The sequence below is a fragment of the Hyperolius riggenbachi genome, chromosome 12 (assembly GCF_040937935.1).
Source record: "Hyperolius riggenbachi isolate aHypRig1 chromosome 12, aHypRig1.pri, whole genome shotgun sequence".
NCBI lineage: Eukaryota > Metazoa > Chordata > Amphibia > Anura > Hyperoliidae > Hyperolius > Hyperolius riggenbachi.
In genome coordinates, this window is record NC_090657.1 from 223,027,665 (window position 1) to 223,053,636 (window position 25,972).

At 44.8% G+C, this 25,972-nt stretch overlaps 1 protein-coding gene across 1 annotated transcript; it reads left to right on the forward strand.

The window, feature by feature from the left end:
* The first annotated feature begins 1,637 nt into the window (after nt 1-1,637).
* Nucleotides 1,638-25,972, forward strand: LOC137540868 (cytochrome P450 2F2-like). Its single transcript, XM_068262056.1, has 9 exons — nt 1,638-1,851; nt 5,096-5,258; nt 6,232-6,381; nt 9,448-9,608; nt 11,822-11,998; nt 13,330-13,471; nt 17,507-17,694; nt 19,582-19,723; nt 23,438-25,972. The coding sequence occupies exons 1-9, from the start codon at nt 1,690-1,692 to the stop codon at nt 23,614-23,616; spliced, it is 1,464 nt and encodes a 487-aa protein (XP_068118157.1). The 5' UTR covers nt 1,638-1,689; the 3' UTR covers nt 23,617-25,972.

Genomic DNA, 25,972 nt, shown 5'->3' on the forward strand with positions numbered 1-25,972 from the left:
GGTATAGGTGCCCCAGTATAGGTAGCCCGGTATAGGTGCCCCCAGTATAGGTAGCCAGGTATGGTTGCCCCCAGAAGAGATAGCCAGGTATAGGTGCCCCCAGTATAGGTTGCCACATATAGGTGCCCCCAGTATAGGTAGCCAGGTATAGGTGCCCCCAGTATAGGTAGCCAGGTATAGGTGCCCCCAGTATAGGAAGCCAGGTATAGTTGCCCCAGTATAGGTAGCCAGGTATAGGTGCCCCCAGTATAGGTAGCCAGGTATAAGTGCCCCAGTATAGGTAACCAGGTCTATAGGTGCCCCCAGTATAGGTAGCCAGGTATAGGTGCCCCCAGCATAGGTAGCCAGCTATAGGTGCCCCCAGTATAGGTAGCCAGGTATACAAGTGTCCCCAGTATAGGTAACCAGGTATATGTGCCCCCAGTATAGGTAGCCAGGTATAGGTGCTGCCAGTATAGGTAGCCAAGTATATGTGCCCCCAGTATAGGTAGCCAGGTATATAAGGGTCCCCAGTATAGGTAGCCAGGTATAGGTGCCCCCAGTATAGGTAGCCGTGCTGGGTAAGAGTTTGCACTGCTAAAGTTGTTGCGATTCAACAAAAACACCTATACCTAACTAACATATACTGGAGACACCTATACCAGCCTACCTATACCTGGCTACCTATACTGGGGGCCCCTATACCTAGCTACCTATGCTGGGGAGAACCTATACCTGGATATCTATACTGGGTGGGGCTACCTATACTGGGGCAACTATATCTGGCTACCTATATAGGGGCATTTATACCTGGCTACCTAAACTGGTGAACCTATAAATAACTACCTATACTGGGGCTCCTATACCTGGCTACCTATACTGGAGGCACCTATACCTGGCAAACCTATACTAGGGGCACCTATACCTGGCTACCTATACTGGGGGCACCTATACCTGGCTACCTATACTGGGGGCACCTATACCTGGCTACCTATACTGGAGGCACCTATACCTGGCAAACCTATACTAGGGGCACCTATACCTGGCTACCTATACTGGGGGCACCTATACCTGGCTACCTATACTGGGGGCACCTATACCTGGCTACCTACACTGGGGGCATCTATACCTGGCTACCTATACTGGAGGCACCTATACCTGGCTACCTATACTGGAGGCACCTATACCTGGCAAACCTATACTAGGGGCACCTATACCTGGCTACCTATACTGGGGGCACCTATACCTGACTACCTATACTAGTGGCTAAATACTGCATCGGAAATAAAGTTCTGGAGCCTACAGGAGGATAGGGCAATTGTTACGCTCTAGCCCTGGGAGCAGTTTAGCCTAGAAACTGCCCTGCTTTCAAGTATGCTTTAAAGGAAAGAATGGATGCATGTTTCCTACATGAATGCTAAATCCATAGCAAAAGTAGCAAACAGATAAAGAGATGATTTCTGTTGTGTTTCATCATATGCCGCATGTATCCTGCCTGACCCTCCTGTGACTGAAGAGTTCCCCTTCTCTCAATGCTTCTGTTACATTCTTGCTGTAATGAGACTGGGCTTTGTAGGAATTTGCATTGCAGGCCCCTCCCTCCGCCTTGCTGGCCAGTTACATCAGTTAGCAGTTTGTGGACAGAGGTGGGACCTCTCTTATATGTAGGAAGGAGTTCAGTGTTTGTCAGATCTCAGAAGAGGCCTCACTATGCTGCCTGTTCTGCTCGCTGGATTACTGGCCTTGCTGGCTTACTTCTACCTCTCTGCATGGAGAAGCAAGCGCACCTTACCCCCCGGGCCCACTCCCTGGCCCATCATAGGAAATCTACACCAGATTGACAAGGTGGCCCCGTACAACACGTTTATACAGGTGAGCTGCAAGCACAGTATATAGTCAGAAGCATTCATCACAGCTTATGGTTATGCTTTTCTGTATAAAAGCTGGCTACAGAGGGTAACCAAGGGTCTAAATGCTATATACTATTATTATTGTTAATTTACGTAGAACTGACATCTTCTGCAGCACTTTACAGAGTACATAGTCATGTCACTGACTGTCCTCAGAGCTCACAATCTAATATCCTACCATAGTCCTAGTCTAATGTCCTACCATATTAGTATGTATTTATATAGCACTGACATCTTCTGCAGCACGTTACAGAGTACATAGTCATGTCACTGACTGTCCTCAGAGGAGCTCACAGTCTCATCCTACCATAGTCATAGTCTAATGTCCTACCATATTATTATTATGTATTTATATAGCACTGACATCTCCTGCAGCACACTACAGAATACATAGTCACGTCACTGACTGTCCTCCGAGGATCTCACAATCTAATCCTACCATAGTCATAGTCTAATGTCCTACCATATTATTATTATGTATTTATATAGCACTGATATCTTCTGCAGCACTGTATAGAGTACATAGTCACGTCACTGACTGTCCTCAGAGGAGCTCACACTCTAATCTTACCATAGTCATAGTCTAATGTCTTACCATATTATTATTATGTATTTATATAGCAATGACCTCTTCTGCAGCACTGTATAGAGTACATAGTCACGTCACTGACTGTCCTCAGAGGAGCTTACACTCTAATCCTACCATAGTCATAGTGTGATGTCCTACCATATTATTATTATGCATTTATATAGCACTGACATCTTCTGCAGCACTTTACAGAATACATAGTCATGTATCTGACTGTCCTCAGAGGAACACCCATACAAACACAGGGAGAACATACAACCTTCATGCAGATAGTGTCCTGGCCCAGATTCGCACCAGAATCTCAGTGCTGCAAGGTGGGAGTGCTGCCCAGTACCGCACAGTGCTTCCATATAAGGCTTGATGTGTACAAATACTCAGGCAATAATGCCTAAGAATAGCTAAACAATGTCCTCACACAAATACTGCACAATGTTTTACCGTATTTTACTGCCGCAGAATGTTAGAAGAATGTTAAAAGGACTCAGCCAAACAATTCAGCCCTTCCCACGAGATTCCAGGGCGCCCCTATTCCTCTGCACGACGCACTTTAAAAAACAGAAACAACAAACTGTTGTCTTCTCTCCAAATCAGCCAAGAAAACCTTGCGCTTGTCAAGCCAGGCGGGCTGTGCCTCTGAATTCCCGGGGTTATCATCTGCAACAGGAGGGGCCCAGTCTGTCTGCAGCTGGCTCTATCTCTCATTTACTGTAGGAGTAAAAAGTTTGCCCTGTGTGAGTGAGAACCTGGGCACACCGTGTGCAGCACCACTGAGGGGATGTCAGCTGGGACAGCGCACTGCTGCATGACTTTCTGTGCGCAACACACAGCTGCCCAGAAATGGATTAAAGCGGACTTGAACTCAGAAGTTCTGAGCTGCTCAAATCCGGATCTGGGAGACACCTGGATAGTTCTATCCGGATATCTCCCAGTTACCTGTGCGGGGGGGCGGGGTCAAGCTTACCTGTCTGATGTCTTCTTCGTCCGTCCCTCGACGCCTCCCACGATGCAGTCCAAGCGGCGGTCACGTGATTACAAACACTTCCGGGTTGAAGGAGGAAGTGTTTGTAATCACGTGACGCGTGTGGAGCGCATCGTGGGAGGCGCCGAGGGACGGACGAAGAAGACGTCAGACCAGGTAAGCTTGACCCCGCCCCCCCCGCACAGGTAACTGGGAGATATCCGGATAGCAACTATCCGGGTGTCTCCCGGATCCGGATTTGAGCATCTCTACTCAGAACTTCCTCTCTACTCTAAAAGATAAGCAACAGCATAATAACCTTTACAGAAAAACATTTCTTTGTTACAGCTCATACAAATCCTAAAATAAATCTGCAGTGTTTCTACTTCCTGCTTTCATGGGAGCAGATATATTGTTTACAGCCTGTGCTTTCCAATGGGCTTATCTGCCATCTCTGCCATAGGCAGTCTTGTGACACGGGGAAAGATCAAATTACAACTTGTGATTAGTCACAGATGAGGGGGAATTAGACAGGCTAAACTCTCTAAATACATACAGAGTGCATTTCTCTAGGTTTTCCTTCTGCCCTGTTCAGGTCCACTTTAAGATGTAATGGGGCTCTAAGAGTGGTCGTAGATTTGACGCCCCCTGGTGGTCTTTTTGGTAATCTGAAGTAAAGAGAGGTCAGAGAAGGTGACAGGTGGGCCCCTTGACACCCACTAGGCCCCAGGCACCTGCCTAGGTTGCCTGGTGGATGATCCTGCTCTGGAGTTGTTCTATACATTCTAGTTGAATGGGGTCTGCGCAGCAACAGAGAACAATACAGGTGCATGCATGTGTGTAAACATAACAGTGTGCCAAGGCCCTATATTATTATTACCAATCAGTATTTATATAGCAGTGACATCTTCTGCAGCACATTACAGAGTACATAGTCATGTCACTGACTGTCTTTAGAGGAGCTCACACTCTAATCCTACCATAGTCATAGTCTAATGTCCTACCATATTATTATGTATTTATATAGCACTGACATCTTCTGCAGCACTTTACAGAGTACATAGTCATGTCACTGACTGTTCTCAGATGAGCTCACAATCTAATCCTACCATAATCATAGTATAATGTCCCACCATATTATTATTATTATTAATATTATGTATTTATATAGCACTGACATCTTCTGCAGCACTGTGCACAGTACAGTCATGTCACTGACTGTCCTCAGAGGCGCTCACAAGCTAATCCTACCATAGTCATAGTCTAATGTCCTACCATATTATTATGTATTTATATAGCACTGAAATCTTCTTCAGCACATTACAGAGCACATTGTCATGTCACTGACTGTCCTCAGAGGAGCTCACACTCTAATCCTACCATAGTAATAGTCTAATGTCCTACCATATTATTAATCTGTATTTATATAGCACTGACATCTTCTGCAGCACTGTGCACAGTACATAGTCATGTCACTGACTGTCCTCAGAGGAGCTCACACTCATAGGCTAATGTTCATCATATTATTATATCCTGGTTCTCCTGCCATAGCTGTAAGGTGTGGCAGCTGTTTGGCGCGGATCTTCTCCATCCGGTGAATCAGTAACCAGCCTCGTGACAGCTAAGTACATCACCATATCTTTCTGCCTCTCTCACCAGCTTGGGGAGAAGTATGGCGGTGTCTACACTCTCTACTTTGGCTGGAAACCGGTCGTGTTTCTTTATGGCTACGACACCTTGAAAGATGCCCTCCTGGGCCAGGCCGAGGACTTCAGTGGACGAGGCATTGTACCCGTGTTTGAGCGAATCGCGAGAAGAAAAGGTAAAGCCGTCCGATACGCGAACACTCCTGTGGTTGCCTAGTTTCCAGCAACTGTCTGTCCAAAGGTCATATCATCAGCTGCAAAGCAACAGATCACATGACACCATCTTAGCGCTAGGATACAGGAAGTTGAACACAAATATTTTGATTTTGGATATAGCGATACAGGTCTACAACCTTTGGGTTTCAATTGTAAGGCGCAAGCTGTGAATATAATAATGAGAAGTATTAATAACCTCATTGCCTGGGTACACCAGAAATATGCAGTCAGGCAAGGGTCAGCAATGAGGTAGATGTTGGGTTCTTCTTCCATAAAGTCACTGAACCATCATAGTCTACAGAATACCCACATAACTCGGGGTGACCCAGAACCACTAGGAAGGTATAGGGGACTAATAGAGACCCAAAAAAGTGTAATTTGCCTTCTTAAAACAGAAGGTATTTGCGATAATTCAACTGTAAGTGAGCAACTGTGGTCTCCAACAATGCATCGCTCCTGAATATGCAAATCATCTCTTTATGCCCGTGAAAGCCAGGCACACATCCAGAACCACTGGTGTATAGTGAGCCTGTAGCTTATACATTTCACAGAGCCACACCAACCCCACATGCAGACCAGACAGCCTGTTTCAGACTTATTGGTCCTCATCAGTGCATGGCAGGGATTGATACATCTCTATGGGACAGGGTTTGGACCAGTACTACAGAATACCCAGACAGCTCAGGGTGACCCAGAATCACTAGGAAGGTATAGGGGGGCTAAAAGACACCCATCATGGCTGCTTGTTTCTCCTCATGTCTTGTTAGAAGCATGGGCACGTTGCTGTGTAGTCATCCAGCAGGACAATAAAGTTCCTGAGTGGGAAGGATAGACAAGTGACAGTGTTGTCCCGTCACCGACATCAGCTGAGCGTCTCTAGTTCTGCTCCGTCTCCGGTGCTCACTGGTGTAAAATCTCTGTTTTGTATTCCAGGTGTGGTGTTCTCTAACGGACCTCACTGGTTCCATCAGAGGAAGTTTGCCCTGACCACTCTGAAGAACTTTGGGATGGGGAAGAGGAGCATTGAGGAACGGGTGGCTGAGGAGGCCATGTTCCTGGTGGAGTTCTTCAAGTCAAAAAATGGTAACGGTCTCTGTGTGAGCGTCTGTCCCTTAACTGAAGCCTCTCCCTTTCCAAATATTCAAGAAGGATGAAAGTGTCACCCAAGTCACGTTGGTTAGTGCAATTTATGGTCAAACAGGTTTTTCCTCTGTTATATGAGAGAGAAAAATGTTCCGGTGTGTTGGCCTAGAGTGAAATGACCTGACAGAAGCCATTTCTGTGCAGTGTCTCTAGCTAGTGCTAAGAAAACAGAGTCTATTGTGCAGAATGTTCTTCTATTATCTTTGGAGCGGATGTATGGACAGGAGACAGATCTCTTTCTGATCAAATAAAGATCTAATGCCTGCCCACACATCACAGACAGATTCCGAATACATTTCAGCATAAAATATATCTGCAATCAGCCTAGCAATGCTGCCTGCCTGGCTCCCCCATGTAAAATGCCCCTCAGCCCTGCCCCACTCCCCCCCTCCCCTTCCTATGCCTGTGATGTGTAAACTCTGGGCAGCACAGTGGTATAGTGGGTAGCGCTCTCACCCTGCAGCGCTCCATTCGCGGTTTGGATCCCAGCCAGGGCACTATTTGCATGGAATTTGTATTTTGCATGGAGTTTGTATGTTCTCCCCGTGTCTGCGTGGGTTTCCTCCGGGCACTCCGGTTTCCTCCCACACCCCAAAAACATACAGATAAGTTAAGTGGTAGTTCCCTAAAAATTGGCTCTAGACCAGGCATGGGCAAACTCGGCCCTCCAGCTGTTACGGAACTAGAAATCCCACAATGCATTTGCCTTTATGAGTCATGACTGTGGCTGTCAGACTCCTGCAATGCATTGTGGGACTTGTAGTTCCTTAACAGCTGGAGGGCCAAGTTTGCCCATGCCTACTCTAGACTATGATACATGCGCTTCATGATATAGACATATGACTATGGTAGGGACTAGATTGTGAGCCCCTCTGAGGGACAGTTAGTGACAAGACAATATACTCTGTACGGCACTACGGAAGATATCAGCGCTATATAAGTACTAAATAGTAACTCTTACCTGCAGCGCCAAGTCACCAACTGCTGTGACTTCACACATGCACCTGGTGTCAAGTGGTACAGGCACTTGATAATGGGGGATTAGTCTGGGAGTAACGCCAGTGGGACAAGTGAGAATTTAAACCGCACGGGCATCAAAGGGGGGACATTTTGCACTTTGGGGGACTGCGGCCAGGGATCTGCCGTGCACCTGATCAAGCACTTTCAAACTAGATTTGAATGCTTGATCGATACATTCAACCAATTTTGGCCTAAAATCGATCGAATCATCGATTGGGCGGATATGTAGAATTGTTTATCTTGGTACAATAGGAAAGGCCCACCCAACAAATCACTTTAAATGTTTCTTTTATTAGTTAACAAGTAAAATCAAAAATAGATTGGGGCAAAGACATACAACACACACAAATACACATACATATAGGGTTGAGCCGAAATTTTCGAAATTTCGCGTTACTATAATTACGCATGCGAAATTTGCTATTACGATGCGAAATTATGGTAGCGTAATTGCCATTAAAATCGTAATTGAAAATACCGTAAGCGTAATTTTTAACGCGTAATTTCGCGTTTAATTCATAACGTAATTTCGCGTTAAACCATACCGTAATTTTGCATTTCTTCGTAATTTCGCGAATTTCGTAATGACTTGTTAGCTATAAAAAATTACTTGTTCGCATTAGCCAATCAGAAGCGAATCAGCGGTAGTCAGACAAACGCTAACAAATTTTCGCATATAAACGCTTTTTCGCGTTAAATTATGTAAAAACTAAGCATGCGCAGTTCAAGGGTGTAAACTACGCTTACAAACATTTGCATGCAAGGCAAACGTAATTTCGCGATACCCACCGTAACGCGAAAACGATGCGAAAATTAACGCTTACAGTAATATGAACTATCGCGAAATTACGTTATGTAACTACGCTTACAAACGGTTGCATGCAAGGCAAACGTAATTTCGCGATACCCACAGTAATGCGAAAATTACGCGAAAATTACGCTTACGCGGAATTTCGCGAAATTTCGCGAAATCCTTCTTCATTACGATTATGTACTTACGGCCATAATCGTAATTACACTAATTACGCGAAATTTCGCGAAATCGTAATTAAGTCATTACGCTCATCTCTACATACATACATACTACATACATACATACAAGAACTAGTGTAGTTTTGAGAAAGCCCATTACATGTGGTGGTATCTGTGTTGTAGGACACAATTGTCTGTATATAGCAGAGATGTCAACAATAATGAGATTGGTGGTTCACCAGTCAGCTGACCCGCTGGACACTTTACACATGCATAGAGATGGGCCGAAGAAGTAGTCAGGTGAATAATTCGCCAAGAAGATTGCAAATTCACATTCGCCACCTCAGGCGAATACTTGGTGGATTTGGTTTGCCCCCTATACGTCATCATTGAGCTAAACTTTGACCCCTTACCTCACAGTCAGCAGACACATGGAAGCCAATTAGCTAGCATCCCCTCCGGGACCCCTCAGCCACCTATAAAAAAACACCAGGACGGCAGCCATCTTGGACTCATTCTGTGGCTGCAGGGTTCGTAAGTGCAGGGAGTGAGTTGCTGCACATAGGGAAAGTGGTAGCTGTGTGTCTGTTCTTGCTGCTACCACATTGTCCCCCTCCTAAGACCTCAATGCAGCAGACAGTGGGTGGTAAACTAGTATATAATCTCTTCTCTCACACAAACACCCAACATGTTTCACTCTTAGCGGGTTTCGTCGGGGGAAAACTTATATACAGTCTGTAAGTGATACAAAAAAACATAATAACCCCCCACCAAAATACACTGTCAGCAAGATAGCCCTGGTTAGATATGTAGAATTATCAAATCAGATGTTGTTCGGGCCTCAAAATCGCCAAATGTGGGGACACTTTTATTGCCTGTCTGGCAAGCAGTCATTACATTTCCGGCTGAAGAGTTTTCAGAAGTGGTGCTGACCTTTCACTTCTACAGATATTGGGGTGTGTTGGGTAACAGACCTGTCAGATCCGGGGTAAGAATTGTATTCTTCTCCATCAGGGAAACCGTTCAATCCCGGGCCTGAGATGACGGCCGCCGTGTCCAATGCCATCTGCTCCATTGTCTTCGGAGAGCGATTTGACACGCAAGACGAGACCTTTCAGACGCTGCACAGAATGCTGCTTGAGAATCTGACTTTCTTGGGGAGACGAGGCTTCCAGGTGATTCAAACCGTTTTTAAATTGTTTTGTATATAGAATGGGCACCCTCTATCCAGTACAACAAACAGCACACAACAGGCAGAGGAGAAGGGACTGTGGCTAAATAGTGATGGTAAAAAGAGGTCAATAAATAGAGGTGCTTTTTGAGGACTTGTCTAAATGTATTAAATGTAGGAGGCCTAAGGGGGTGAGTTAAAGAGACACTGAAGCGAAAAAAAATGTATGATATTATGATTTGTATGTGTAGTACAGCTAAGAAATAAAACATTAAGATCAGATACATCAGTCTAATTGTTTCCAGTACAGGAAGAGTTAAGAAACTCCAGTTGTTATCTCTATGCAAAAAAGCCATTAATCTCTACGACTTTCAAAGTCATGGAGAGGGCTGTCTTCTGACTTTTATTATCTCAACTGTAAGTGAACAGTTTTCTTTTTCTCTGCCAGAGGAGAGGTCATTAGTTCACAGACTGCTCTGAAAGACTCATTTTGAATGCTGAGTGTTGTGTAATCTGCACATATTATAGAATAATGCAATGTTAGAAAAAAACACTATATACCTGAAAATAAAAATATGAGAATATTTTCTTTGCTGCTAGTCTTCTAGTAATTCTTTATAGTACACAACCAATTCATTATATCATATTTTTGTTTTCGCTTCAGTGTCTCTTTAAGGGGTTCCAGGGAATGGGGGCAGCTGTAGAGAAGTTTTGATCTTGCACGACCCAGGTGAGGGCTGAATTATTTTATCAACAGATAGCAGACAATTCAAAGCTACCAATATCCTGGTCCGATCCACCATCCAGTTCAATAATTTTATTGAATCAGATGAAAACTGGGGCTACAACAAGCATGCCCAATTGACAAGCCTACTAAATGTATTGATTGCAACACTGATTTTGTAAGTGATTTCATGCTAACGATCGGGAATCAGCCTGCCGTGTATGGGCAGCCAAAAGATCGGTCTCTGATCAGATTCGATCAGAAAGCGATCTGTCTCTGATCAGATTCGATCAGAAAGCGATCTGTCTCTTGGTCGACATTTCCATACATCACTAGATGTTTGAGCACCTTAAAGAGGGCTTCAACTCTGACATAACATTCAGTAAAAACATATTTTCTACTTTTTATAACCCATACTGTTATCATATTTGCTTTTGTGCACAAGTAGTATTGTCTGTCTACAAATTTCCAAAGTACAGTTTATCTGCACTGAAAGCTGCCATTGTAATGTATTGCATAGCTGCTGTATTAATATATTACAATGTATCCAAGGAGAATGTGTCATCTCCTGTGTACATTTGTGGCTTGTATTCAGATGAGACACTGCTAGCAGTACTGTTTACATTAGATTGATTGTTTTCTTATTAGCGACTATTGTAATCACTTCCTCAAGTTCAGCAAGAGTGCTAAGCTTCCCACTGAAGGAGAAAGTGCTGTGTTTAACTGCTTGAATGCTTTTCTGCTACCAGTGCTTTTTTCTGGTAGTACCTTTTTTTCTGTATAGAATATTTTACAGCAAAGAAGAAATCCTGAGTGTCATACCACTTAAAGGATACCCGAAGTGACATGTGACATGAGATAGACATGTGCATGTACAGTGCCTAGCACACAAATAACTATGTTGGGTTCCTTTTTTTCTTTCCCTGCCTGAAAGAGTTAAATATCAGGTATGTAAGTGGCAGTTCCTGTCAGGACTGGGTCAGACTACAGCGTGACCCTCACTGATAAGAAATTACAACTATAAAACACTTTCCTAGCAGAAAATGGCTTCTGAGAGCAGGAAAGAGATACAAAGGGTCAATGGTTCATAGATTTTACCTCTGGCATACTTCAAGGAATGTGTCATTGAGCAAGAAAAATAAAACAGTTAAAACTTAAAAAGTAGAGTTAAACATAAAATAAAACTGTGCAATATCTTAAAAAGTCATTTTTAGGAGAAGGAAGATAGATACAATCATTTATTTCATTAGTTTATTTTCGCCCCGGGTGCCCTTTAAAAGGACATTTCCAGTCCAGGTTTCCACATGACTTATAATCTCCTCTCTGGAGATGCAACAATTTGTTCCCACCCAACAACGAGGGCAACACTTAAACCCAAGCCAGGTTTGCAGGATGACTCATGTTCTCCAAGTTCTCCCAGGTCTTGAGGCCACTATAAGTGAAACAGTCCGGATGTTTCTAGCCTGTGATGATGGTTTGTTCTCTTCCTGCAGCTCTACAATGCCTTCCCAGAGATTCTCCGCTGGCTTCCCGGGGACCACAACAAAATCTTCCAGAACGGCACCATGCTGCAGACCTACCTGAGAGGCCTCATAGACAACCACATTCTCACACGAGACCCCAACTGCCCCCGGGACTTCGTGGACAGCTTTCTGAACAGGATGGAGGAGGTAAGACAAGGCTTTCCCCTTCTGTCATTGGTGGGAGCACCGGGCAGCTAGATAAGCCCTGGGCACTGGGATAGAATGGTCAACAAAGATGCCAAGAACACGGAAGCAAACATGGAGCGACCAATCGGAATCCTTCCTTCATTGAAGCAAGTGTGTGTGTGTCGGGGGGGGGGGGGGGGGAGAATTAGATACTCACTTAAGTAGTGGAAAGCCTCTGGATGGCCCCAGAGGCATAGCTAAGGTTTTCAGCACCCAGGGACATGGCCAGCTTTTGCGTCCCACTCTGAGCAAAATGGGCGTGGCCAGAATGTGGTCTTGGTCATGGGTGGAGCCAAATGTACAAATATTGTTTAGCCAGATGTGCCCCACTCCCCCAGATAGCCTGATCTGCCCCCTTCAAATAGCTAAATGTGGCACCCTTTAGATAGCCAGGAGTGCCTCCTCCCCATAGAGAGCCAGATGTGCCTCCCTCTCCCCCCCCCCCCCCCCCTTTATATAGCCAAATATGCCCCCTTCTCCATTCAGAGAGACAGATGTGCCCCGTTAAATAGCCAAATATGCCCCCCTTTAGATAGCCAGATGTGCCCCTCCTTTCCCGATTTAGATAGCTAGATGTTCCCCGCTTTTCCTGCTGCTAACACTTCTGCTCTTCTCTGCAGAGGCAGGGAGAGAAGCAGGGGCACTTCGGGCAGCCAGCGAGCCGCCTCTCAGGCACGTGGGGGTGCAGTGGCTGTGTTGAGCACGCTCACACTGCTGCACCCAGGGACATCTGTCCCCGCTTGCCTCCCAAAGCTACGCCTCTGGATAGCCCGGGGACAATATCCCAGCGTTGGCCATTGTTCCACTGTAGGATCCCTCCTCATCTTCTGGCTGTGGTCCCAGCCTGGACTGGGCATGCATGGACCTTACTTCAGCATGTCCAGCAGAGCTGCTCATCCAAGGTGGGGTGCAGCTAAAAGACACCCATTCCACCAGCTTTTGTTGAATTGCTTTAGAGAGACCCTGTGCTGGAATAGTGAGCTCCACCAAGATCCTGGAGGCTTCCGGGCCATTCATAGGTTTCCCACTATTGAAGGAGCCATCTCATCCAACTATGGGGTCTTACAGGGGCTCAGTGGAGCTTTGTTGTTGATTGCAACGAGTTCTGCTGAGGGATTAATGCTACGTTTCTTGATGATAAAGATGTACACGCCCACCACCGGGCCACTTCAAACATCTGAAACTTGATTGGTTGCTCTGTTGAGTCCTTGTTTGCGTTGGGTTTCTTTGCAGCCATCTTTGATAACTCTGCCCTGTGTGTCTTCGTACTCTCTGCCAATCTCTGCCCGTAGGAGGAGGGGAGCCCAGATTCACACTTCACCCTGGAGAGCCTGACCATGACGACATTTAACCTGTTCATCGCTGGCACCGGCACCACCGCCTCCACCCTGCGCTGGCTGCTGAAGTTCATGCTGGAGTATCCGGAGATCCAGAGTAAGAATGGATGGAAACTGTCCCTTGCAGATGTGGGGTCTGTCAGCCTATTGCCGTGTTTAGACCAAATTTGCCTTACCCCTTCAAATGATACACACCAATTGATGCAAAAGAAGATACAGGCGCTCACGTCCCACGCAGTCTGCACAGTAGAATTCTGTATTACTGACCTGAAGAAGCAAGCGAAGATGCGTGAAACGTTTTGTCTACAGTTTAACCATTATCAATTTAAAAAAAAAAACGTATTTCCCATTTCTGTGTATCATCTGAAGAGGTAAGACACCTCTATTTACTTATTGATATAGGTCCAAAATGTAGGGCACATTGTATGTTACACATTGGGCACCTCCCACAAACTTTTCATGGTTTAGTGTCTAGGCTCCTCCTTTGGAGTTGATGGTCTGTCCGAACTTGTAATTTACTACAATTAGGAATAACCCAGGCAGAGCCAATGACCAGGTTCCTGAGGATCTGTGATACCGATCAGGGACGTTTATTTCCCTGCAGGTGTATACAGTGGTGGCAAGTCTGCAACCCTTTTTCACGAGTATCCATTACTGTAATTTCCTGTTCTTCTTTGAACATCTAGCGATACTAGACAAGGCACAACATTTATATTGCGCCAAAGCTGCAGCCACTAGGGGGCTCTCTAAAGGCAGAAGCAGTGTTGGGGAGCCTTGCCCAAGGTCTCCTACTGAATAGGTGCTGGATTACTGAGCAGGAAAAGCTGAGATTTGCCGAGGTTTGAACCCTGGTCTCCTCTGCCGGAGACAGAGCCCTTCAAGGTGCACTATGGCGAAAAAATTGTAAAATTTAAAATAATGTGCAAAGATAGAGAAATAATAAGTATGGGCAGCTGACAGATCTCTCTCTGATCAGGTTCGATAAGAGGGAGGTCTTCCCATCATCGATTGATGCATGGCTACCTTTTAATATTTACTGTACATCATTCTGTAAGATGGGGATACTCAGCTACAAGCCAGAAGCTACCTTCCCACACGTGGTTGTAAATGCTGAAGAGATGACAGAGAGAGGGTAATATGCTTAGAGGGGCACTATGGCGAAAAATTTTAACATTTAAAATATGTGCAAACATAAACATATAAGTAGTAACTTTTTTCCAGAGTAAATTGAGCCATACTTTACTTTTCTCCTATGTTGCGGTCACTTACAGTAGGTAGTAGAAATCTGACAGAACCGACAGTTTTTGGACTAGTCCATCTCTTCATAGGGGATTCTCAACGAGGCATTTATTCTTTATAAAGATATTCCCTTAAAAGGGTTTACACAATGATGCTGGTCAGCTTCCCTGCTCGCTACACAGTTTTTTTGGCAGTTGGACAGAGCAACTGCCAATTCACTAAGTGCTTTTGAAAATAAATAAATCCCTGAGAATCCCCCCATGAGGAAATAGGCTAGTCCATAACCTGTCGCTTCTGGCAGATTTCTACTACCTGTAAGTGAGAGCAACATAGGAGAAAAGTAATTTATGGCTCATTTTACTCTGGAAAAAAACGTAATTCTTATTTGTTTATGTTTGGTGAAAAATTGTAAAATTTAAAATATGTGCATAGTGCCCCTTTAACCATTACACACTATTTGGCACCTGGTTTTCTCTTCACACCATAGGCACCAGGACTCCTACTCTAGGATTCAGGGTAATCTTAAAAATAACTATATTGCCATGTTTTGTAGACAAACAAAAACAGAGACTCCCCTTGCAATGGGTGCATTTAATGCCCAACTATACCCAAAACTGAACAAGACAAATTCACAAGCAGTGATATAAATTTTTGGAATTATAAACATGAGGTCCAGAGTTGAACTCTAAGTTCAGAGATCCAGAGTGCCTGTAGCGGTGCACCTATCCTTGCAGGCCTAGGCAACTTGTCTCACAAGCTCTCCTACAGTATCTCACCATTTGAAGTCAGGTGTGCATTGGTCCTCCTACATAGGGTGTCACGTTACGTCTGGTTGACCCGCCCACCAGCTGCATCCAGATGGTAGAGGGTGAGAGCTGCACTGGAGTTACCATAGTGTTTGGTACAACAGCGTCTGTGTCTTCAGTATAAATAAATCAATACGATCCCAAAAATCCCAATTTTCTTTTGCATTCATTTTCGTGAAAAAAATGTTGAACATGATTATGAGGCGAAAATTCCATCAAAAATTCATTCAGTTATTTCTTTACGTTTTTTTCTGAAATTTTACCAGTAAAACAATATTGATTTTTTTCCCTTTTTTCATGGAGAAAATTGTTGCGGTAAAAATATAATTATGCGTTGTCATGCTTTTTGCGATTTTTCATGGTATAACTATTGAGTTTTTGCTGTAAAAATAGCGATTTCGCATTTTCACAAAAACGCAAAAATACAAGCTATTTTTCGCGAAAAATTTCTCAAAATCAAAAATTGCATTTATGATACGAAAATGACTTTGGCAAAATTTCACAAGCAGCACTGCTCAATGCACAGCAATAGAAACCAGATTCCCAGAGATGGGTAACGTCCAGGGCAGGGCCGAGGCAGAGGCAGAAGAGGCTCCAGCCTCAGGGCGCAGTGTAGGAGGGGGTGAAGGCCGAGGCAGAGGCGAGAGGGGCTCCAGCCTCAGGGAGCAGTGTAGGAGGGGGCGCAGGCCAAGCCAGAAGCGAGAGGGGCTCCAGCCTCAGGGAGCGGTGTAGGAGGGGGCGCAGGGCGGGGCTGAGGCAGAGGCGAGAGAGGCTCCAGCCTCTGGGCGCAGTGTAGGAGGAGGTGCACAACTCACTCAGCTATCATTCCCCTATTGTGTTTGGAGCAAAGAGAAATATGAAAAGGGGATACATGGCAGTGACTGCAAGCCAGATAACTAGAGATTAGGGTGTTGGGGGCCCTGGGGCGCCTCTTAGTCTAATAGCAATCGGTGTGGTACAGCTGGGGTGGGAGGGATGGAGGAGGGGCCTCTTAGTCTAACAGCAATCAGTGTGTGAAGGCACGGGTGGGAGGGATAGAGGGGTGCACTTTGGTGTCTCAGCCTTGGGTGCTGGAGGACCTTGTCCCGACTCTGGTAATGTCTCAACCCGCTGGGTCAGTACCTTGTGGGACCACCTCAGCCTTGAGTATGTTGAGATAATTCTCTACTGGCTTCACACATCTACCCTGTGCAGTATTTGCCCCTCTTCTGTACAGATGTTCCACCCTAGTCACATTGGACAGTGAGCTCTATTGGGCTGAATTCCTCAGATTTTCAGTTGGGTTTAAGTCTGAGCTCTGAGTAGGCCATACAAGGATGTTCAACTTTTTCTCCCCCAGCCATGGAGTGGTCAGTTTTGCCACGGTTTTGGCTACATAATCACATAATCTGACCATATTTTGCCTCAAAATCTTCAAGGAGGGTTTTTGCAAACCTCAATTTTTTAGAATTAATGTGGCCCTATTTGAAGTGTAGCCAGATCCAGGGAGGGCTCTTGTAGTGCCACTTTCCACTTCTTAATTTTAACCTTTATGAGGCTTTTAGGGAGTGAGTAAAGGCTTCACTAATTGTTATACACATAGTTTCTGACTTGTGCCCGTCTACAACTTTATCCCTGAGATCTTTTGACGGTTCCTTACCACCCATAGTTGATTGTTTGCTTTCAGTTGCACTACCAAGCAATGGAATACTCCAGAAATAGTTGGATTGATGCTGAATAAATACAAATCATGACATCTGATCACAGATGGAAGCCAGTTAATTTAGTGTACAACTGAGAAAGTGGTTCGTAAACAGCTGAATATTACAAGTATTTTTCAGGAGGAAAAGGGATCAGTTCTCCATCTCAGTGATTCGGTTTTTTATTTTATTTGTTTTCTGAAATGTTGCTATATTTTTGGATAGGAATAATTTTGTGAGTGAATTAACACATGGGGTGAGCGGGACAGGGCCTCAGGGGTGGGTAGGAAAGGGCCTCGGGGGTGGGTAGGAAAGGGCCTCGGGGGTGGGCAGAAATGGTCCTCGGGGGGAGGAAGTGACAGATGGGCGGGGGCTGTTCAGACATAACCTTATCATTTGCTCTTGCAGAGAAAGCTCAGGCGGAGGTTGATAAAGTGATTGGCACAGAAGTATGCCCGTCCCTGGAGCACCGCGTCTCCTTACCGTACACGGACGCCGTCATTCACGAGGTGCAGAGATTCTCCAGCGTTGTGCCCAACGGACTGCCCCATGCTGCTCTGAAAGACATCAAGTTTAAAGGCTACATTATACCAAAGGTAAACATTCCAGGTCATCACCCAAACATCTGATAGTGACTATCAAATCAGCTGCAACTGCATCTGACTGTATCAGTTCCTATATGCATACAATTTGCATTAATTGTGCATGCAAGTCATAAATGTTAGCATCTCACTGACCAATCTTTTTTAAAGTGCATTAATAAAATGTTGCAGTAAAATGAGAGGCAAGTTCAGCTTGTATAGCGCTGTGGAATATGTCAGAGCTATATAAATGTATAATAATGTGTGACTGTGGTGGGGACATTAGAGTGTAAGCTCCTCTGGTGCAGAGACTGATGGGAATGGATCAGTGATCTCTGTACAGCGCTGTGGTATATGTCAGAGCTATATAAATGTATAATAATAATAGTGTGTCACTGTGGTGAGGACATTAGAGTGTAAGCTCCTCTGGTGCAGAGACTGATGGCAATGGATCAGTGATCTCTGTACAGTGCTGTGGAATATGTCAGAGCTATATAAATGTATAATAATAATAGTGTGTGACTGTGGTGAGGACATTAGAGTGTAAGCTCCTCTGGTGCAGAGACTGATGGGAATGGGTCAGTGATCTCTGTACAGCGCTGTGGTATATGTCAGAGCTATGTAAATGCATAATAATAATAGTGTGTGACTGTGGTGAGGACATTAGAGTGTAAGCTCCTCTGGTGCAGAGACTGATGGCAATGGATCAGTGATCTCTGTATAGCGCTGTGGAATATGTCAGAGCTATATAAATGTATAATAATAATAGTGTGTGACTGTGGTGAGGACATTAGAGTGTAAGCTCCTCTGGTGCAGAGACTGATGGGAATGGATCAGTGATCTCTGTACAGTGCTGTGGAATATGTCAGAGCTATGTAAATGCATAATAATAATAGTGTGTGACTGTGGTGGGGACATTAGAGTGTAAGCTCCTCTGGTGCAGAGACTGATGGCAATGGATCAGTGATCTCTGTACAGCGCTGTGGTATATGTCAGAGCTATATAAATGTATAATAATAATAGTGTGTGAGTGTGGTGAGGACATTAGAGTGTAAGCTCCTCTGGTGCAGAGACTGATGGGAATGGATCAGTGATCTCTGTACAGCGCTGTGGTGTATGTCAGAGCTATATAAATGTATAATAATAATAGTGTGTGACTGTGGTGAGGACATTAGAGTGTAAGCTCCTCTGGTGCAGAGACTGATGGGAATGGGTCAGTGATCTCTGTACAGTGCTGTGGTATATGTCAGAGCTATGTAAATGTATAATAATAATAGTGTGTGACTGTGGTGAGGACATTAGAGTGTAAGCTCCTCTGGTGCAGACACTGATGGGAATGGATCAGTGATCTCTGTACAGTGCTGTGGTATATGTCAGAGCTATATAAATGTATAATAATAATAGTGTGTGACTGTGGTGAGGACATTAGAGTGTAAGCTCCTCTGGTGCAGAGGCTGATGGGAATGTATCAGTGATCTCTGTACAGTGCTGTGGTATATGTCAGAGCTATGTAAATGCATAATAATAATAGTGTGTGAGTGTGGTGAGGACATTAGAGTGTAAGCTCCTCTGGTGCAGAGACTGATGGGAATGGATCAGTGATCTCTGTACAGTGCTGTGGTATATGTCAGAGCTATATAAATGTATAATAATAATAGTGTGTGACTGTGGTGAGGACATTAGAGTGTAAGCTCCTCTGGTGCAGAGGCTGATGGGAATGGATCAGTGATCTCTGTACAGCGCTGTGGTATATGTCAGAGCTATATAAATGTATAATAATAATAGTGTGTGACTGTGGTGAGGACATTAGAGTGTAAGCTCCTCTGGTGCAGACACTGATGTGATAGGATTGGTGCGACATTGTGAAATAATTGAGGGTAAAATGAATACTTTGATTTTTAGGACACACAGATTGTCACCATGCTCCATTCAGCTCTTTTTGACAAGAAATATTGGGATAAGCCTGAGGAGTTCAACCCTGAGCGTTTTCTGGATGAAAATGGCAAGTTTGTGAAGAATGACGCTCTTATTCCCTTTGGAGCTGGTGAGTGCAGAGGATTCACTCCTCTCTCATTTGCATTGCTGCCCCTCCTCCCCTCTCCCACCCGATCAGGTGCAGGAAGTCTCAGCTGTTGGAGCAGACAGCAAGTGTTTACACTTGTAGTTCAGGTAAACAGGAACTTAAAGGGGAACTCCAGTGAAAACAATGTAATTAAAAAGTGATTAATTTTTACAATAACTATGTATAAATGATTTAGTTAGTGTTCGCCCATGTAAAATCTTTCCTCTCACTGATTTACATTCTGACATTTATCACATGGCGACATGTTTAATGCTGGCAGGTGATGTCAGTGGAAGGAGATGCTGCTTGCTTTTTTTGGCAGTTGGATACAGCTGTAAACAGCTGTTGTTATTTCCCACAATGCAATGAGGTTCACAGACTGGAAACTGTGGAAGGGGTTTCACCACAATATCAGCCATACAGCGCCCCCTAATGATCCGTTTGTTAAAAGGAAAAGATTTCTCATGGGAAAGGAGGCATCAGCTACTGATTGGGATCAAGTTCAATTCTTGGTTACGGTTTCTCTTTAAAGGACAACTGAAGTTAGAGGGATATGGAGGCTGCCATATGTATTTCCTTTTAACCAATACCAGTTGCCCGGAAGCCCTGCTGGTCTATCTGGCTGCAGTAGTGTCTGAATCACATACCTGCAACAAGCATGCAGCTAATGTTGTCAAATCTGACAATAATGTCAGAAACACCTGATCTGCTGCATGCTTGTTCTGGGGCTATGGCTGAAAGTATTAGAGGCAGAGGATCAGCAGGACAGCCAGGTGCATAATGACGTGCTTCATGACCTCGGCACCCAACTGCGGCGACGTGCGGCGGACCGTAAGTCTTGTAAGTCTATGGTGATGTGAGGATTTAAAAAATGATGGCGTGTCGGCGAGCATGCGTGGAAACGTATTTTTACAATACACTTCTCTGCACTTCCATACTTCTGAAACAGGAAGTGACTGCAAGCGAGTGTCACTTCCTATTTGGATGTTGGCCAGAAGGGGATTACCGCCTACTAACGCAGTACTCCCCAAAGGCCTTTTTTTGGCGGTGCTGCCCCGATCTGAAAATGGCCTTAGGTGAGTGATTCAGACACTACTGCAGCCAAAGCCATCAGCAGGACAGCCAGGTAACTGGTATTGTTTAACAGGAAATAAATATGGCAGCCTCCATATACTTCTTGCTTCAGGTTCCCTTTAATAATACTTCCCAGAACTTTGCCAAAACTCTTAGTGGTTCTCTTTTGAAATCTTGGCCTCAGGTTCCTGTTGCTTAGATCTCAACCTACCTTGATAGATAGATAGATAGATAGATAGATAGATAGATAGATAGATACAGTGGGTTGCAAAAGTATTCGGCCCCCTTGAAGTTTTCCACATTTTGTCACATTACTGCCACAAACCTGAATCAATTTTATTGGAACTCCACATGAAAGACCAACATAAAGTGGTGTACACATGAGAAGTGGAACGAAAATCATACATGATTCCAAACATTTGTTACAAATAAATAACTGCAAAGTGGGGTTGTGCATAATTATTCGGCCCCCTTTGATCTGAGTGCAGTCAGTTGCCTATAGACATTGCCTGATGAGTGCTACTGACTAAATAGAGTGCACCTGTGTGTAATCTAATGTCAGTACAAATACAGCTGCTCTGTGAGGGCCTCAGAGGTTGTCTAAGAAAATATTGGGAGCAACAACACCATAAAGTCCAAAGAACACACAAGACAGGTCAGGGATCAAGTTATTGAGAAATTTAAAGCAGGCTTAGGCTACAAAAAGATTTCCAAAGTCTTGAACATCCCACGGAGCACTGTTCAAGCGATCATTCAGAAATGGAAGGAGTATGGCACAACTGTAAACCTACCAAGACAAGGCCATCCACCTAAACTCACAAGCCGAACAAGGAGAGCGCTGATCAGAAATGCAGTCAAGAGGCCCATGGTGACTCTGGATGAGCTTCAGAGATCTACAGCTCAGGTGGGAGACTCTGTCCATAGGACAACTATTAGTCGTGCACTGCACAAAGTTGGCCTTTATGGAAGAGTGGCAAGAAGAAAGGCATTGTTAACAGAAAGCATAAGAAGTCCCATTTGTAGTTTGCCACAAGCCATGTGGGGGACACAGCAACCATGTGGAAGAAGGTGCTCTGGTCAGATGAGACTAAAATGGAACTTTTTGGCCAAAATGCAAAACTCTATGTGTGGCGGAAAACTAACACTGCACATCACTCTGAACACACCATCCCCACTGTCAGATTTGGTGGTGGCAGCATCATGCTTGGGGGGTGCATCTCTTCAGCAGGGACAGGGAAGCTGGTCAGAGTTGATGGGAAGATGGATGGAGCCAAATACAGGGCAAACTTGGAAGAAAACCTCTTGGAGACCGCAAAAGACTTGAGACTGGGGCGGATGGTTCACCTTCCAGCAGGACCCTAAACATAAAGCCAGGGCAACAATGGAATGGTTTAAAACAAAACATATCTATGTGTTAGAATGGCCCAGTCAAAGTCCAGATCTAAATCCAATCGAGAATATGTGGCAAGATCTGAAAACTGCTGTTCACAAACGCTGTCCATCTAATGTGACTGAGCTGGAGCTGTTTTGCAAAGAAGAATGGGCAAGGATTTCAGTCTCTAGATGTGCAAAGCTGGTAGAGACATACCCTAAAAGACTGGCAGCTGTAATTGCAGCAAAAGGTGGTTCTACAAAGTTTTGATTCAGGGGGCTGAATAATTACGCACACCCCACTTTGCTGTTATTTATTTGTAAAAAATGTTTGGAATGATGTATGATTTTCGATCCACTTCTCATGTGTACACCACTTGGTATTGGTCTTTCATGTGGAATTCCAATAAAATTGATGCATGTTTGTGGCAGTAATATGACAAAATGTGGAAAACGTCAAGGGGGCCTAAAACTTTTGCAACCCACTGTAGCTAAAAAGATAGATAGATAGATAGATAGATAGCTGAATAGATAGATATAGATAGAAAGATAGATAGTCATTCTTGTACAGTATATAGTAGCCTGGTAGTTAGGTGTGGCTGTTTGCTGAGTTTAGGGCTGGCTTCATTGAGGTTATTAGTATTTTTGCTTGTACAAACTTGCACCTTATTTCAATACGCACTATTTGCAGTTTGCTGACTCATTTCAGTTTATGCTGCCTGTTGTTGTGACCACAAATTCCTCTGGCAGAAACAAGGGGGAGTCATCGACATGTACTTACAAAAAAGTGCCTGGAAATTTGTAATAACAATAGAAAGATATCGGTATTTAATACTGATATTTTACTATGGCTAACCCAACCCCACCCACACTAACCCTACCCCCCTCCCCCCCAAACAAACTACCAACCTAGTGCCTAAAACTAACCCCCTCCCTCTCACACACACACACACACACACACACACACACACACACTACCTAACTATTGCTAAAAATTACCATCCACGCACATGCTACCTACCTAATACCTAAACCCCCAGTACACGCTAAATGCCTAAACCTAATTCCTCTCCCCCCACCCCCTCCCTACTGCCCAAATTCACCCCCTAACCCCCCCCCCCCCGTATCACACCCATGGTGGGAAGGTTTCCAGGATTGTGCCCTCAGATTGGCTTGTATATGTGTGACCAGTATTATGGTCGATGTCTCCTCTCTACAATCTCTGACCTCGTTCTTCTCTCCCGCCTCCAGGTAAACGAGCGTGCATCGGGGAATCTCTGGCCAAGACCGAACTATTCATCTTCTTCGTCAGCTTCCTCCAAAAATTCAACCTGAAGTTCCCTCCCGGTGAGAAAGGACCCATTGGCCTTGTCCCGGGAGGAACCCGCGACCCCCAACCGTTCAATATGTGCGCTGAATTACGCTCTTAGGGAAATGGATTGTCTCCAAGGAGCCGAGATGTAATATATATTTTTATAAAGACTGTTTTATTACTTGAGGGCATTTTCTGAAAAGACGTTCTTGTCCACTAGGATGGGCTTCATGTTCAATCCGAACCCATTGAAATGGTTTGAGGGTTGTTTCTTTCAAAATCAGCTCCCCAGAGCACAAACATTTCAGCGTCCCAACAAAAAGTGCATCGAGAGGAATGTGGTGTCTGTCGATGGAAGAAGAGCATATCAACGACCCAGAAGATTCTGATGTCTTCTTGACCAGGAGATAAACCTTGAGCTGCCTCCAGCCATCCTGCCACCGTATTACACATGAACTCCCGTATGGTGAATACCAAGAGAGAAACACAGAGGGCCCAATATAGTGTAGTATGTATTGGATTTGATCAATAGTGTAAGTAAATTGATACTCACAAACCAGGGTTACCCGATAGGCAACCACGGTAAATGCAGGTGGGGAGATTGGACCTGTCCTCACTCAGGATTAAGAAGTTGCTCTCTGCAGATCGGAAAGAAGGGGGTATATAACCCCTCTAGAGGTGGACACAGGTATTGCAGGGATTGAACAGAGGCGCCAACAGGATAAAATATGCTAAAAACTTTAAAATTGCTGAGGAGGCAGTGGTGGACTTACCTCCTCAAAGCAGACATGAAACTGTCAATTTTCAAAGGTTTAGATTTATTAATATACTCCAGAAACCAGTTACAACGCGTTTCACAGGTGTGGCCCCCACTTCATCAGGCATACAGCAACAAATGTCTCAGCCTAGCACCTCTGTCCCTTATGGGTTCATATCTTTCAGATCAGGACTATTACTATGATGCTGAATGTATTGTGATCTCTGATCCTGGCGGGTTTATGTTTTCCCACAAGCACAGCAGTCCTCATATCTCCACACTAAATTTGTACTTATGTTTTCTGGAAGTCTGGTTTACATGCTGGCCTCTTCTGTCAGTCAGGCGCCCCACAGCACACTTACCCAAGCCAAATTATGGCAGTGCCCTCCTGTGATGTACTCTCCAGATTATACTGTAGAATGTTTACAAAGAGCAAGAGGTTCCTGCAGTGACTGCTGCATCATAGCTATGTGGGAGGGGCAGAAACAATTGCTGCAGGGAGATCCCACCATTGTGGGAGGGGCAGAAACAATTGCTGCAGGGAGATCCCACCATTGTGGGAGGGGCAGAAACAATTGCTGCAGGGAGATCCCACCATTGTGGGAGGGGCAGAAACAATTGCTGCAGGGAGATCCCACCATTGTGGGAGGGGCAGAAACAGTTGCTACAGGGAGATCCCACCATTGTGGGAGGGGCAGAAACAATTGTTGCAGGGAGATCCCACCATTGTGGGAGGGGCAGAAACAATTGTTGCAGGGAGATCCCACCATTGTGGGAGGGGCAGAAACAATTGCTGCAGGGAGATCCCACCATTGTGGGAGGGGCAGAAACAATTGCTGCAGGGAGATCCCACCATTGTGGGAGGGGCAGAAACAATTGCTGCAGGGAGATCCCACCATTGTGGGAGGGGCAGAAACAATTGCTGCAGGGAGATCCCACCATTGTGGGGGGAGCCCAAACGTGCGGTCCCGTTTGGCGTCACGTGCCAAATGGATCGGTTCTAATGGATTAATATGAACTGATGCTATTGATTAAAAAAGGATCTGTTTACCCCCCTTAGGATCCGGCTGAACGGATCGTTTTTAGTGCCAATGTGCGCCGGGCCTAAATCTTGTGTTTGCCTTCAGTGGCGTAGCTAAGGAGCTCTGGGCCCTAGTGCAAGTTTTACAATGCCCTCCCCCCCCCCCCCCCCAAGTACTCTATACATAACATCTGATATGGTGCAATAATACTTGCCAAGGAAAACCACAGCGTCAGAGGTGAAAGAAGGGGAAGGGGAGGAGTTTATTAATAATCACTACTAGTCAAAGCATCTATAGAAGTGATTATTACCAGTAAAAGACCAAATAAAGAGCCAATACTGCGGTTGAGAGAGAGCCCCTCTGGCCCAGGGGCCCTGATGCGGTCGCAACCTCTGCACCCCCTATTGCTACGCCACTGTTTGCCTTTGATGTATAGCTGATGTCCAGGTGCCAAACCCTCTCAGGCCATGATTATCCCATATGTATTATATGTACACTGTATTATGTGTTTAATATCATTTTGTTTCTTACACTAATTACTAAACACAGTCATGGTTGGTTGGAGCAGCTGGCAGAGTGCTAGCTCTGAGGTCACCGATGTGTAATACTTCTATTGGCTGGCCTGGCTGTCCGCTCAGCTATTATTTTTTGTTGTGTGTATTCCGATTTTTATTAAAGCATATATCAAAATAAAA